This window comes from Sinocyclocheilus grahami, unplaced genomic scaffold (assembly GCF_001515645.1).
Source record: "Sinocyclocheilus grahami isolate Dianchi unplaced genomic scaffold, SAMN03320097.WGS_v1.1 scaffold929.1, whole genome shotgun sequence".
NCBI classification, from domain to species: Eukaryota; Metazoa; Chordata; class Actinopteri; order Cypriniformes; family Cyprinidae; genus Sinocyclocheilus; species Sinocyclocheilus grahami.
The window spans coordinates 329034-344035 of record NW_015506108.1 but is presented as its reverse complement, the minus strand read 5'-3'; the positions used below and the strand labels follow the sequence as shown (position 1 = coordinate 344035).

General features: G+C 36.8%; 1 protein-coding gene across 4 annotated transcripts in view; it reads left to right on the top strand.

Moving 5' to 3' along the window:
- The window catches only part of LOC107564386 (receptor-type tyrosine-protein phosphatase F), a 135070-nt gene that overhangs the window by 39556 nt on the left and 80512 nt on the right, over positions 1–15002 (top strand). For all 4 annotated transcript variants that reach the window (XM_016249461.1, XM_016249463.1, XM_016249462.1 and 1 more), the window contains exon 4: positions 1207–1348. In XM_016249461.1, coding sequence (XP_016104947.1) covers positions 1207–1348 — 142 coding nt within the window. The remainder of the gene's footprint in view (positions 1–1206; positions 1349–15002) is intronic.

Here is a 15002-nt window from a genome sequence, read left to right as displayed (position 1 = left end):
TCTTCCCATCATCAGTCGTTTTCGCAACACTCTTGCTTTTCTTCTTACGCTCACATATTCTTTTGTGTTGACGTCAGCCACCTTACAACCCTCTGTGTTGTCCCTCCGTTCCCTTTGCCCTCTTTCCTGTTCTCTCTGTGTTATGGTTTGAGCTGAGATCTGAAGCGAATGTACAAAGGGTGCAAATCTTAGGATGGTTTGGGGTCAGTATGGAGCACCATTATTTTTCAACAGGGAACAAAAAAAAGATATTTATTTATAAAGTAAAATTATTTGTATTTTTTTTTTTGCATGTGTTTTGCATTTCATTTTATTATGTTACTTATTTGCTTGGTTACAAGCAAACAAAAAGTATGAGGACACTTTCCAAAAAAAAAAACCGTTTTGACCCATTTCAGAGCAAAAAATAAATAGCTTAATTAAATGTTTATTTGTTTGTTTTTAATCTTTCAAAACTGTACATTAAGTGTGGCTTCACTGTCCAAATACTTTTTGAAGCTGCTTTGTCAAATATTGTCAAAATATATTGAGAAAAATGTTTTTCAACCATGTTGCCTAGCCTTGCTCTTTACCTAAATGAGGCAGTACAGATCTCTAAGTAGCCTAAATACACTAATCCCCCGGTTTCACAGACAAGACGTAAACCTAGTCCCAGACTAAAGTGTAAGTCTGAGCTGTTTTAACTGAAAGAAACTTGCACTGACTGATCTTAAACTATATCAGTGCCTTTGTTTTGTCTCAAGATGCTCACCATTAATGTTTTTTCTAAGGATGTTAATAAAAATTACATGCATTTCCTAATTGAACAATGGCCTAATCCTGGTTTAGTCTAAGACCTGTCTGTGAAACCGGGCCTAAATGTATAATCTCTTGAGTATTCTGTTCTAGCCCCATACACACAGTGTTGATTTGAAGTCTTCAGCACCACGGCAAGGCTGAAACTTGTGTAAATTGTAAAATAGCATTTCATTTTTTTTAATTACATGAGAAAATAAAGCCCATGCCATCAACAGTTGTCACAGTATCCACCATGGATAGACGTGGCAGTTCTAGGAGAATAACTCAAGACAGTACTTGGCTGAAAGTTCAGAGGGAAGTGATTAAAGACCCACGGCTCTTTGAAGATATACGATCTGTCTGAAGGTTTGTCGTAAATTTAAGACGAGAAGAGAGAAAAATATTTGACAGTGTGTCTTTCTTTCTCAGGTGATTGAATTTGATGATGGCTCGGGCTCAGTTCTCCGTATACAGCCGCTGCGTACTCACAGAGACGAGGCCATCTACGAGTGCACAGCCACTAACAGCGTGGGAGAAATCAACACCAGTGCCAAACTTACTGTGCTGGAAGGTAAGACGCCCCTGTTGGCATCTGATGGCCCTTGATTTGACCAGTATTTCATAAATTCCTGCTTTTTTGCATGAGCTGTTGCCTTTAAGTGGACAGGATGGAGAATATCCTACCAGTTTATTTTTATTGACAAATGTATCTATTTTAAAATCCTCAAGCCATAACAAATGATGAAATTATTAGTTATTTTTTTATTATTAATATTTTTTTACATAATTTAAGTATTTTATCATTGAAATGGCTAGTAGATTGTAAAATTAATACATTTGTAAAGGGGGAAAAAACAGCACCAGTGTGGCTTTTATACAAATATTTATAAAGATTTATTGTTAGTCAAAGCTGTTGTACATTGATTTTACATCTACATTGATTGTCTTGACAGATGGTTTCTTTCATGAACATGTGTATAGATAGTGTCTTGCATCAATAGTAGCATATTAGGTTGTGAACCCTCATTTTAAGAATAACCCCCTGACCCATATTTCCATTGCCCCTGGATTGCATGTAAGTCATCAATACATTCATGTGCTGAGAAATAAGAGTGAAGCATGAGACTGGAACATGAGCATGTGATGAAATGTCAAAAATTCCGCCACTATTAAAATGAATATCTTAAAATATCCCACAAAATTCCTTGTAGTAACGGCTGACCCACCCCAGCACCATGTGTTTGGTATTACACACAGTGTAATCCCCTTTAATCTTATTCTTCACCTCTGTGTACGAGCAGACAAAGGACATTTAGTTGAAATTAGAAGCGTTGAATGAAGAAATCATCTGATGAATGTTGAGTCCTCTGGCCCTGTTCAGAGAGGAAGAGGAAGAGAGAGGTGCCATATTGAAGGCTGGCTCTTTTAGCAGCTTTCCACAGTGAAGTGGATAAGCTGGACGCCCACAGGATCCTGCAGGACAGAATGAACTCTATTTATAGCTCATTGTTCACAGCAAGCAATGCATCATTTGTGTCCTACAGCAATGCTGAAAGACCAGCACAAAGGAGAAGTTGAATGATAATGATGTTCTCTAATGACTTACTAAAGGATGTCCTCTGCGGCACATTTGGAGGGTCTTGGGAATCTCTGCCAGAAATGCAATCACCTCATCTTAAGCTCATAGAAATTATATCAGGCTGAAATATAACACATTCATTTTGATCACTGTTCAACCAGGGCGGAACTGTGGTGCTTACACTGCTTTAAATCCAATAGGTACAGTGTTTCTTTGGCCATTTGGTGCCTTTCATGTCTCGGTTTTCTTGGAAAAGGGATGGTATATGAGTATGATAATGATTCAGTACCAAGGTGTATTTCACATTATACATTCAGCCAGTCATTATGGCAACATAAACACAATTAGATTGACATTTAGCATTAAATTGAGAGAACTATGTAAAGTGATATGAGAGAAGTGAGCACAGTTATGTGGGAAAGCAGTTGTCGCATGATTGACCAATTAGAATAGTATTTCAGAGAGCCGTGTAAAATGAAGTTAAACACAACGCAACCTTAAGCAGTGTAGAGTTTTTGTGTTTTACGTTTTTTGAGTTTTGCTTCTTTTGGGGTTTTTTTGTGTCGTTTTTATTTGTGTATGTGTTTTGCTTTTTTTTTTTGTTTCGGCTTGGTTTGGTTGAAGGTGTAAGGGAAAAAAAGTACCGTATCTCTCGAACAACAAGCCATTATGTACTTAAGAGAGTTAAACTTCTTAATGTTGAATGACCTGCTTTGCAGACTTGTGTTAATGTGCTAGAACTCGTTGCAGTCACAGGAATCACTCCCACCTGAGTTTAGCTGGTCATACACAGCTTAGGAATATATGAGTCACTGCGTCTGCCTTTCTAATTAGCTACTTGAATCATATTGCTAAACAATTAATGTGAACTTAACATAATTGAACCCCATTTAAACAGAAGGCAATTATGAGAGCATTTCTGTTGTGATTACGATGGTTGCTCTAGAAGCCTGAACAAGTCCTTTTCCTTAGAGGGCCACTGATGCGTCCTAACACGTCTTCAGGGTTTGTGGACCTCAGATGTGTGACACAGGCTTTAAATCTGTAGAGCGGATATTTTCTGTAGTGGCTATTCTCTGACTGATGTTGCTCTGGTAATTGTGAATAAGCAGCCCTGTGGCTCTGACAGCCATGCTTACTAGGCTGCATAATTGGAGCAGTTCACACTTTGAGTCGTCGTATGTCCGACAACCTGGTCAGTGTAGCTTCAGGCTGAAATGGTCATAGGCTTTCGTACATTAATGAGGAAAAAAAATTAACTTAAATGATTTTAGCAAATGGCTGCAATATAACAAAGAGTGAAAAATTTAAGGGGGTCTGAATACTTTCCGTACCCACTGTATATAAACATAACATATATGCATGTATTTATAACATATGTTAAGAAAAAAAACATGTTTTTTTTTTGTCAAACATGTTTTTGCTGATGGCCAATATGAGACCAAGCGTGCTCACTATGTCTAAATAAGGCACTCTAATAACAAAAAAACTTTTTCATTCCGCATCGCCTCATCAAGCTCTCGCTGGATCCGCTCCTCTGATATCAACCAGAGGACCGTATGTACTTCCTCAACAGACAACAAAACAGCCACTTTTTGGTTGTTAAAAAGGTACGCTTGTTCAAAACAGTTGCGTTCAATCCTTCACTGGCTGTGCTAATTTAAATCTCACGGTTCTGTTGTGTTTGTGTCGCAAGTTCAGTGGCGACACAATCAGTGGTCGCAAGGTAGTGACGATTCTCTCCGGCCAATCCGTGGAACCCCAACCGAGGTGGTACTAAAAAAAGTACCAGGTACTGTACCCAATGGAAACCCCCCCCAAAAGTGAACCGTACCGTGCCGTATCATGCAGTGGAAAAGCGCCATAACAGATAGCAGATTGTGTGATTTCCACACGGCTGTCATGGCTCAAGGTGACTTGGGCCGTTGCGCTTGAATGGGTGAGCAGATCACCCTTCGGTTGTGGTAATGGGTCACATGTGCTGTTATGTACAAACCAGTGTGCTGTAGCATAAATAACAGCTATGCGCCTGTGGCAGAGCTGTAGATCATACCGAGACACAAGAAACTGGAGGACACATAGGAAGGAGGGTGAGACGGAAAAACTAGAAAGACAGAACCATGCGGATAAAGGAGGGAGAGAGAGACCACACCTGCCCAACATTGATTAAGTGAGTGTTGGAGGGAAGTCAGCCTGAATATTCTGGCCAGCAAGAAAAAGTGTATTATTTCAAAGGTCATGGCATGCATTACACCTCTTTCCTCACCACCGACTTAGATAAACAGCGTGCCGCTGAAATACTTCAGATGGGACTCCGCCACTCCTAGGGTGCGGTTCACCTTTACACACGCTGCTTTGTTATTTACTGCATGTGTCTTTGAGGTTGCAGATCTGCACGCCCAATTATACCATTTAAAGGTGAGGATGTTTCGGGCAACTAATGATTATGCTGGGTCTGTTTTCTGTCTGCAGTTTGGTCCTTATGAATTCCTAGCAGTGCTCACAATTAAAGTGAAGCAGGAGGTCTGACCTCAGTGAAACCCATTCGGACTACATAATCACTGTACACTGAAACTCTATTCCAAAAACAAGCTCCTGACTACATAGACAGCATCATAAATACAACATCGTAAACCAGTCTTTTGCTGATGGCCAATATGAGACCAAGCGTGCTCACTATGTCTAAATAAGGCACTCTAATAACACTTTTCCACTGCGTGGTACGACTCGGCTCGGTACGGCTCAGTACGGCACGGCACGGTTCGGCTCGGCACGGTATGCGTTTCCACTGCAGTTCAGTACCGCTTTAGAGTGGGCGGGATTATTCACATGTCGTTATAGTTGCGCCGCCTCTACTGCCACGACTCCTAAAAAAAACTTTTTCATTCCGCATCGCCTCATCAAGCTCTCGCTGGATCCGCTCCTCTGATATCAACCAGAGGACCGTATGTTCTTCCGCAACAGACAACAAAACGTTTTGGTTGTTAAAAAAAAAAAGGTGCGCTTATTCAAAACAGTTGCATTCGATCCTTCGCTGGCTGTGCTGATTTAAATCTAGCGGTTCTTTTGTGTTTGTGTCGCAAGTTCAGTGACGCAGGTAGTGACGATTCTCTCCGGCCAATCCGTGATCAGCAGAGTTTACCTGGAACCCCAACCGAGGTGGTACTAAAAAAAGTACCAGGTACCAGGTACTGTACCCAATGGAAAACCCCCCAAAAGTGAACCGTACCGTGCCGTATCATGCAGTGGAAAAGCGCCATAACAGATAGCAGATTGTGTGATTTCCACACGGCTGTCATGGCTCAAGGTGACTTGGGCCGTTGCGCTTGAATGGGTGAGCAGATCACCCTTCGGTTGTGGTAATGGGTCACATGTGCTGTTATGTACAAACCAGTGTGCTGTAGCATAAATAACAGCTATGCGCCTGTGGCAGAGCTGTAGATCATACCGAGACACAAGAAACTGGAGGACACATAGGAAGGAGGGTGAGACGGAAAAACTAGAAAGACAGAACCATGCGGATAAAGGAGGGAGAGAGAGACCACACATTGATTAAGTGAGTGTTGGAGGGAAGTCAGCCTGAATATTCTGGCCAGCAAGAAAAAGTGTATTATTTCAAAGGTCATGGCATGCATTACACCTCTTTCCTCACCACCGACTTAGATAAACAGCGTGCCGCTGAAATACTTCAGATGGGACTCCGCCACTCCTAGGGTGCGGTTCACCTTTACACACGCTGCTTTGTTATTTACTGCATGTGTCTTTGAGGTTGCAGATCTGCACGCCCAATTATACCATTTAAAGGTGAGGATGTTTCGGGCAACTAATGATTATGCTGGGTCTGTTTTCTGTCTGCAGTTTGGTCCTTATGAATTCCTAGCAGTGCTCACAATTAAAGTGAAGCAGGAGGTCTGACCTCAGTGAAACCCATTCGGACTACATAATCACTGTACACTGAAACTCTATTCCAAAAACAAGCTCCTGCCTACATAGACAGCATCATAAATACAACATCGTAAACCAGTCCCAAAATACATTGTGATGAGCTCTTACAAGTACAGTATACTCATTAACTTGACATTATAGAAATACATAAAATATTTAAGTTGATGTTATTATAGATCTTAAAAGTCTAATATAAGTTTGGGGTTGGTAAGATTTTTTTCTCTCTCTTATTTAAACATGAGAGAACGAAATCTCTTATGTTCCCCAAGGCTGCATGTATTTGATCAGAAAAAAATGTATGGATGTATTTGATCAAAAAAGATTCATATTTTGAAGTAGCATTACAATTTTACAAATTTCCCTTTTCACTTAAAAATATATATATTTATATTTATATATTTAAAAATGTAATTTATTTCTGTCATGGCAAAGCTGAATAGTCAGCAGCCATTGTTCCAATCTTCAATGTCACATGATCCTACAAAAAAATCATTGTAATATGTGCTGCTCAAGAAACATTTCTTCTTATTATCAATGTTTAAAACAGTTGTGCTTCTTGATGAATGGAATAATCAGTATTTATTTAAAGAAAGAAAGAAATATTTTGTAACATTTTAAATGTCTTTACTGTCATTTTTGACTAATTTAATGCATCCTTCTGAATAAAAGTGTTAATTTATTGAAAATGAAGGAATGAATGAATCTTATTGGCCCCTAACTTTGAATATAGTATATACCTAATGATCACACAATATACAGTATATTACATGTATGTTCATCCTTAGGAGTGCTCATACAGTTTATTTTTGTGATAATTAGGTTATGCAACTATTTGTTCTTTTCTAAACAGCTAATTGTTGTGTCTGCCTGGCTTCATTTTAAAAGCACTCAGTCTTGTCTCCAAAAATACAAATATAATAGCATGTAAAAGTTATCTCGTCCATCAGCCTGCCGGCAAAGCAGCGTTCTGCCGTCTGATATCACCTAACACTGATGTCATCTTGCATGAATGAATGCTGTTTTGTTCGAATACTGTGCCTGTCGTCTTTCACTTGTAATTGCTCTGATTCTCTAGAATTGTGTTATTTGGCATTTGTAAGGCTATATTGTGAGAGTATGATCTAATTTGGAGGTAAAGTATGTCATTTTTTCAATGTTGTAGTACTTTTTATCCCAGTTTAATATGCTCAGACCACTGCAGAATAAGTGAGCCATTTGTAGATTGATTTTCATTTTGCTTATATTCTTAGTAGACAACACATCTCATTTGTTGTATTTGAGTATTCAGTGATGTGCCAATGAAGCTGATTTTTGGCAAGCTGGATAATGTAAAAAGCTGTTTTTTTTTTTTCTAAAGAAGGACAAACCTGGACTTGAAATGCTCTCTGGAAATTAAGATATGTAGTAAAATGGATGGTGTTCTGTTGTCATATATCATTACAGAAACCCTTCTGCTCCCTCCATCAAAAGAGATGTCACCCTTAATTGCTGGCATCCATCACTCTCATACACACTCTCTGGAAATTACAAGGACATTTGTTTCTCAAGAACCGTCAAGACTTTTACAGAAATACTACATTGTTTTTAAACAAAATATTAGTTCAGAAGTTGCCTTACCTGAGTAGACAGATTCCGTGCAAAGAATGTGCTGTCCATGTGTGTTTGTGGAACTTTGTTTTTTCTATAACAATTGAGACCTTCACATGCTTTAAGAAATAGTTCACATAAAAATAAAAAAAATGTCTTTTCTGTATGACATTCTTTCTTCTGTGGAATGCAAATTGAGGAATTTTGAAGAAAGTTGAAAAGGATGAAGAAGTACCAAAAAGTACCATTGTAATAGCGGTCATTATATGCTATATTTCCAACCTTTTGAAGTCTACCTTAGCTTTGTGTAACATGGGAAATGGCAACCCAAACTATACTTGCTTGTCAAACAAGTGCAATTGAGCTTTTATTTGCCATATTTGATGTGCTCAATTTATGTGTGTCGATCAATGTTTATATGTGAATGAAAGCCTAACATTTAAATCTGTTGTGCATCATATATGCGACTGCTTCTCTTCTGAAGACTTTGATTAAACCGGATTTAAAGCTCTTTATGAACCATTTGAAGCATCAAGCTAGTTTTGTTTATGTGGATGTTCAATTGAGGGAAAAATATCTCTTCAGGCTGTGCTGTTGCATTTTTGTTTCAAAGATGATCAAAAGTGTTATGGGTTTGGAATGACCTGAGGATGAGCAAATTATGACGGGATTTTCAGTTTTGGGTGAACTATTCCTGAAAAGGAATATGTCTTTGACAATGTCTTTTAAAAAATTAGTAATTTTGAAGAAAATTGATGCTTCAAAAAGGATGCACAAGAAAAAAAGAAACGGAAAAAAAAATGGTAGTCATACTACTCTATGCTAAATGTCAAGCTTTGTGTAACAAACAAATGTTGTCCGTATGACTTTAACACTAGAACCGCCAGCGGTCGCTGTATACCTAAAAGCGCCAGCAGGTCAATTTTACCCACGCACATGGCAACTGTATTTATATGGCTAAAGAACATATTATTTCACTGTATTATGCTACTGTCTTCACAAAGAAGTGTCTAGAGTCATGAAATGATTATGTCTAGTCATCAACTATATTTTTATCCTGTTGTTTTATGTTTAAGACGTTTTAATGCAGGCTACACTAATCCATAATAGTCAGTAGCCTAAGCTAAAAAAAAAAAAAGTCTGCACTGACAATGGAAATTGGAAGGTAGTAGCCTAAATATTTGGGCGGTTTAATATTATAATACAATGTCATTAATCAATATATTAAGATACCCCTTGCTATGAATGACTAAAACAGCATATAGACAATAATGAGCAATAATAATTCACCACATTGCATCGGTGCCCAGCTTCACCTAAATATTTATTAACTTGTTTAGTTATATCATTTATAATTAAGAAACGGAAAAAAAAATGGTAGTCATACTACTCTATGCTAAATGTCAAGCTTTGTGTAACAAACAAATGTTGTCCGTATGACTTTAACACTAGAACCGCCAGCGGTCGCTGTATACCTAAAAGCGCCAGCAGGTCAATTTTACCCACGCACATGGCAACTGTATTTATATGGCTAAAGAACATATTATTTCACTGTATTATGCTACTGTCTTCACAAAGAAGTGTCTAGAGTCATGAAATGATTATGTCTAGTCATCAACTATATTTTTATCCTGTTGTTTTATGTTCAAGACTTTTTAATGCAGGCTACACTAATCCATAATGGTCAGTAGCCTAAACTAAAAAATTAAAAAAAAAAGCCTGCACTGACAACGGAAATTAGAAGGTAGTAACCTAAATATTTGGGCGGTTTAATATTATAATACAATGTCATTAATCAATATATTAAGATACCCCTTGCTATGAATGACTAAAACAGCATATAGACAATAATGAGCAATAATAATTCACCACATTGCATCGGTGCCCAGCTTCACCTAAATATTTATTAACTTGTTTAGTTATATCATTTATAATTTGAATAAGAGAACAACACCATTAAACTTTGGGTAATCAAAAAATGTTTCTTCAGGAAACGGCCAGACTAGAATAGCAACACAGTAGCGAGCAATAAACGATATGGCAAGACAAAAATTAAATAATTAAACCAAAGTTTGACCAATTAGAGTAACGTTAGGCTAAAACATGTAAATATGATATCTGGATCACTGTCAGATGAGCCGTCAGATGCTGAGCCGACCCAGCACGCATTACTTACCATCAGACTCTCCATCACTCATGGCATTTAGTGTTTCTAATACCTACCTTCCATAAACCGCCTTTTTTTGTCATTTTGACTTTATTTATGAAACTCATAACCGCTAAATCAGTGAGTGAAAGGCGTTGCCTAGAAATGTACCATGTTAAAACATAAGCGGCAAGAAAAGGACAGCGTGAAAATACATGCATTATATAGCGGGTAAATTTGACCCGCAGGCGCTTATAGGTATAAATGCCCTGCTTTTTGATCTGGTTTTATTGAAAATGTTTTTTTACATCATTGGATTGTAAATTACATAATTTTAGTAAAAGTCAATGACTGGGAGAATTGAATGTTTTATTTTAAATCTGTTATGTACATTTGAAAAACAGCCATGGGTAAAATGTACCCTGTGGCAGTTCTAGTGTTAAATAATAATGAGATAATGAGATAAATATAAATATATTGAGATGTATAGTAATTTTTGATTTGTAAACATTGTTCTTCAAATCAGATTTTGATCTGGTTCTTAAGTGAAGCTGACTAAATTTCACTCTGCTGCTGACACAAATCTACATATGATTTCAAAAGATGTGGTGTATCACTCTCAAGTCATATTAAAGTCTGCTTTATTGTCATATGACTACTAATTTGTTTACACATTTATGGTGCTTTTGCATCCTTTTTATGCTTTTTGTGTTCTTCAGAAGAAAGACATTTATACAGGTTTGGATCGACATTAGAGTGAAAAAATTAATTTTTATTATTATTTTAGTTTGAACTATATCCCTTTAAACATCGTTATAATGTAGCATGGACATTACAGCAGACTCATGAGATTGGATCTAGGCATGCGTGATCCGTCTCTGAAGAACGGCTTGTTCTCGGTGTGAGTGCCCCACGGTGCTTCATCACTGTTTGAGCATCCTTTTCTGTGGCGACGTGTTTGTGCAGGGTGAGAATAACTCTGGCTGACATGGACGTGGAGAGCACTCGGGCTGTTTTACAGTGGGGTCTGAGGACAGAGACTGGTCTCTTCAGCGGGGTTCTGATTAGACTCATCACCCTGCATGCCGTGCTCTATTCTCCCTGGTAATTGGAGCTGGCAGGAGGTTGGCATGTACCCCTCCTGTCCTCCATTTCCCTCTTTATCCTCCCATGATGACCCCCCCCCACACACACACACACACACGACTTCTCATGTCGGATCCACTGTAATGCATGTTATGTCCCTCTTTGCTCTGACTTGGCATTGAGGACATGAAGCCTATGCATGTCTCAGCCACATTTACGGCAGCCTTGTTGTTCACATTAGCTGGGTTCACCATTCAATTTCTTCTGCCTTTAGGACGTTTTGTCCTACTTACTCCCGACCACCTGAAACGCCATTGTTATTCTCTTGGCAACCGCGTTGCTTTGTTTTCGTAATGATGCAAAGTTAGTTCTTCTCCATTGTTTGCCAATCTTTGGCTTCATTCAACACACAACTTTTGTAAACATCAGATTCACCTTTATCAGATTGCTCATAGCATTGAATATAAGTCTCAGCTCGTAATTTACTGCTTCACAGAGAACAATGTTCCTTCTGTTTCCACAAAACTGATTACAGATGGGTTTGTGGTATGCTACCCTTTTGTGGTCACATGCATCGATAAAGCTGGGCTGCTTCTGGACTGGCTCCACAGGCAAGGAGATAATACAATAGATTGCCATCTGCAAGGTCCTGCATGGTCTTATCGCTCTAGTAAGGTCTCATTAAATTCCCACTCTGGGTCTCTGGATGGCAACAGTAGATTTCCCATTCAGGAAGGAAATTTGATTGGTTACATCACGGATACTATTGTTACTGTGGCGTCTGTTTATGGAGGTTGTCATGAGGTCCTAACTATAAGCTTTAAAAGATCCTGAAGGACCTAGCTTATGCGAGCTAATGATTATTTTTATGTTATGGCCAAAAAAATAAAATAAAATTATAATAAAATAATTGCTAAGTGCTAAAATGCAAAAAAAATGCTAAAAACGTAATTTTACAGTAATGCACATGTACAATATGAAAAATGGGGATTTATTTTGGGATTTACTAAATATTATGTTTAACAGTATTTTTAAATTATTTGTATTTTTAAAGATTAACTGAGTGTATAAGGAAGCATGAGCAATTAAATATCTAATATTAAACAATACCGATAATTTTAAGTATGGTACTGATATAATAGTGAAAATAGAAAATGAATAGAATCTCTTTAAATTTCAGCTTGGAAAGAAAAAGACCTAGGGATTGCTTTGATAGACTGCATAATAGAGCTGCACGATTCTGGATAAATTGAGAATCACGATTTTTTTTTGTCTCAAATAGAGATCATGATTCTCCCACGATTCTGAACTAAGCAAAATAATGTGTGACAAAATATTATTGCTGCAGTCTATTTAAAAGTGTTTAATTAATTTGAATGAATTATTAAACATTTTAATATACACTACCAGTCAGTACGATTTTTTTATGTTTTTTAAAGAATTATCTTCTGCTCAGAAATGCCTCCTGAATTTTTTTGATCCAAAATACAGCAAAAGTAGTAATATTGTGAAATATTTTTATAATTTAAAATAACTGCTTTCTATTTGAATATATTTCAATGTAATTTATTGCTGTGATCAAAGCTGAATTTTCAGCATCATTGCTCCTGTCACATGATCTTTCAGAAATCATTCTGATATGCTGATTGCTGTTCAATAAACATTTTTTTATTATTATTTTTATCAATATTTAAAACACTTGAGTACATTTTTCCGGATTCTTTGATGAATAGAAATATCAGCATTTATCTGAAATAAGCTATTGTATTAATTATATAATTTAATACTTTTATTTAGCAAAATTGATCAAAAGTACGATAAAGACATTTATAATATTACAAAATATTTCTATGTCAGATAAATGCTGTTCTTCTGAACTTTCTATCAAAGAAACCTGAAAAAAATCTACTCAACTGTTTTCAACATAATAATAATAATAAATGTTTTTTTAACAGCAAATCAGAATATTAGAATGATTTCTGAAGGATCATGTGACACTGAAGACTGGAGTAATGATGCTAAAAAATATAGCTTTGAAATCACAGGAATAAATTACATTTTAAAATATATTCAAATAGAAAGCAGTTATTTTAAAAATAATTCAAAATTGTACTGTTTTTGCTGTACTTTGGATCAAATAAATGCAGGCTTGGTGAGCAGAGGAGACTTCTTTAAAAAACATAAAAATCTTTTGACTGGTAGTGTATATATATATTTAATACACCAATTTTTAATATTAAAATTATGAAAAATAGTTTGAATCAATGATTCAACGACTCACTCATAAACCTATTTCACTTGTTTCATTACTGGATGAATCAGCTTTTTGAAAGATTCTCTTGAATTAATAATTCATTCAATGACGTACATTTTTAAGTCACTTTTCGCCACCTATTGGTGCAGGCTTGGTGAGCAGAAGAGACTTCTTTAAAAAACATAAAAATCTTTTGACTGGTAGTGTATATATATATTTAATACACCAATTTTTTATATTAAAATTATGAAAAATAGTTTGAATCAATGATTCAACGACTCACTCATAAACCTATTTCACTTGTTTCATTACTGGATGAATCAGCTTTTTGAAAGATTCTCTTGAATTAATAATTCATTCAATGACGTACATTTTTAAGTCACTTTTCGCCACCTATTGGCAAAACAATGCAATCGACACAAGTTATTTGAAGCGTAGTTACTTTCAAAAAACTGCATTTTTAAAGTAATGTGATACAAATAAGGTGTTGACGTTGCATAAAAACTTGAGCCTGTACTCTTTGTCTGCAATTGTCAGGATTGCTGCTTCTCATATACCATGACCTCAGCCGGTTGCGTAACCTTTCAGACAAAGGTAAAATAAAACTCTGCAACACAAGCTGAGAATCTCAGAACATGACATCACTGCCATTAAAGTTCAGTTTCTCTCTATTGACTGTTTGCAGGAACATTTGTGCAAAGCTCTCTCGCCGTTCCTCCTATTTCCTCCTCATTCCGTTCGCTCTCAGTTTTCTCTATACTCCTTACAAGATGGCATCCCAATTACCCACCAAATGTATCACCCCGTCAGAGCCAAACACCTTGTCATAACTGCTTCGGAGAAACAATGAAACTAGCGTTGGCAGGCTTTTTAAATTCAATCCGCCGTCTGCTGCAGCGCCCACATGTATGATGCGGCAGGGACTCGGGACAGAGCGGGACATTTTGTAGGCTTTTTTCCCCACTTACCTATTCATCTTAGTAATGGAGTCCTTGCTCGACTCAATTTAAGCACACAAGAATTGTATTAAAAACACATTTCTGAGCTTTGAGGCTTCTGTTTTTTAAAATCCTCATGCATAGTAAAGAGGTGTAAGTGATAAAAGTGCTTTCAGGGACGGAGAATGGAGCTTTTATTTAGGAAATGCAAAAGCCTAACCATCAGTTTTTCCCGCTGTGCTTTTCTTTTGTGGAACAAATCCATCCTTTTTTCATTTGTTTTTACCTTCACATACCATTTATTTCTTTATTTATTAGAACTCACTATTCCTGTAAGGAAGTATCTGTCATTATAAACATTACTAACTAGCAAAATATTAGTAACATGCTTTTAAAGGTGCAGTCAGCTATTTTTTATTTCTTCATTAAAAAGTTATGAGTAGTGATGAGTAGGTAAAAAAGTAGCACAATGTACATACGATGAAGACTTCAGACACATTAGTTGCCTAATAAAAAAAAAACTTTTTATTTTACGTCATGGTGGCTGCCATGTTGAGGTCACATGACCATCTGAATGTTAATTATTTGCTCTCAGTAACCATCCTGTTATTGGACTCTTTCACTTGTGAAATAAATGAATCATGTCTGAAAGCTAATTTCTGCAGCGGCATCCATAAACAAGAATGTTTT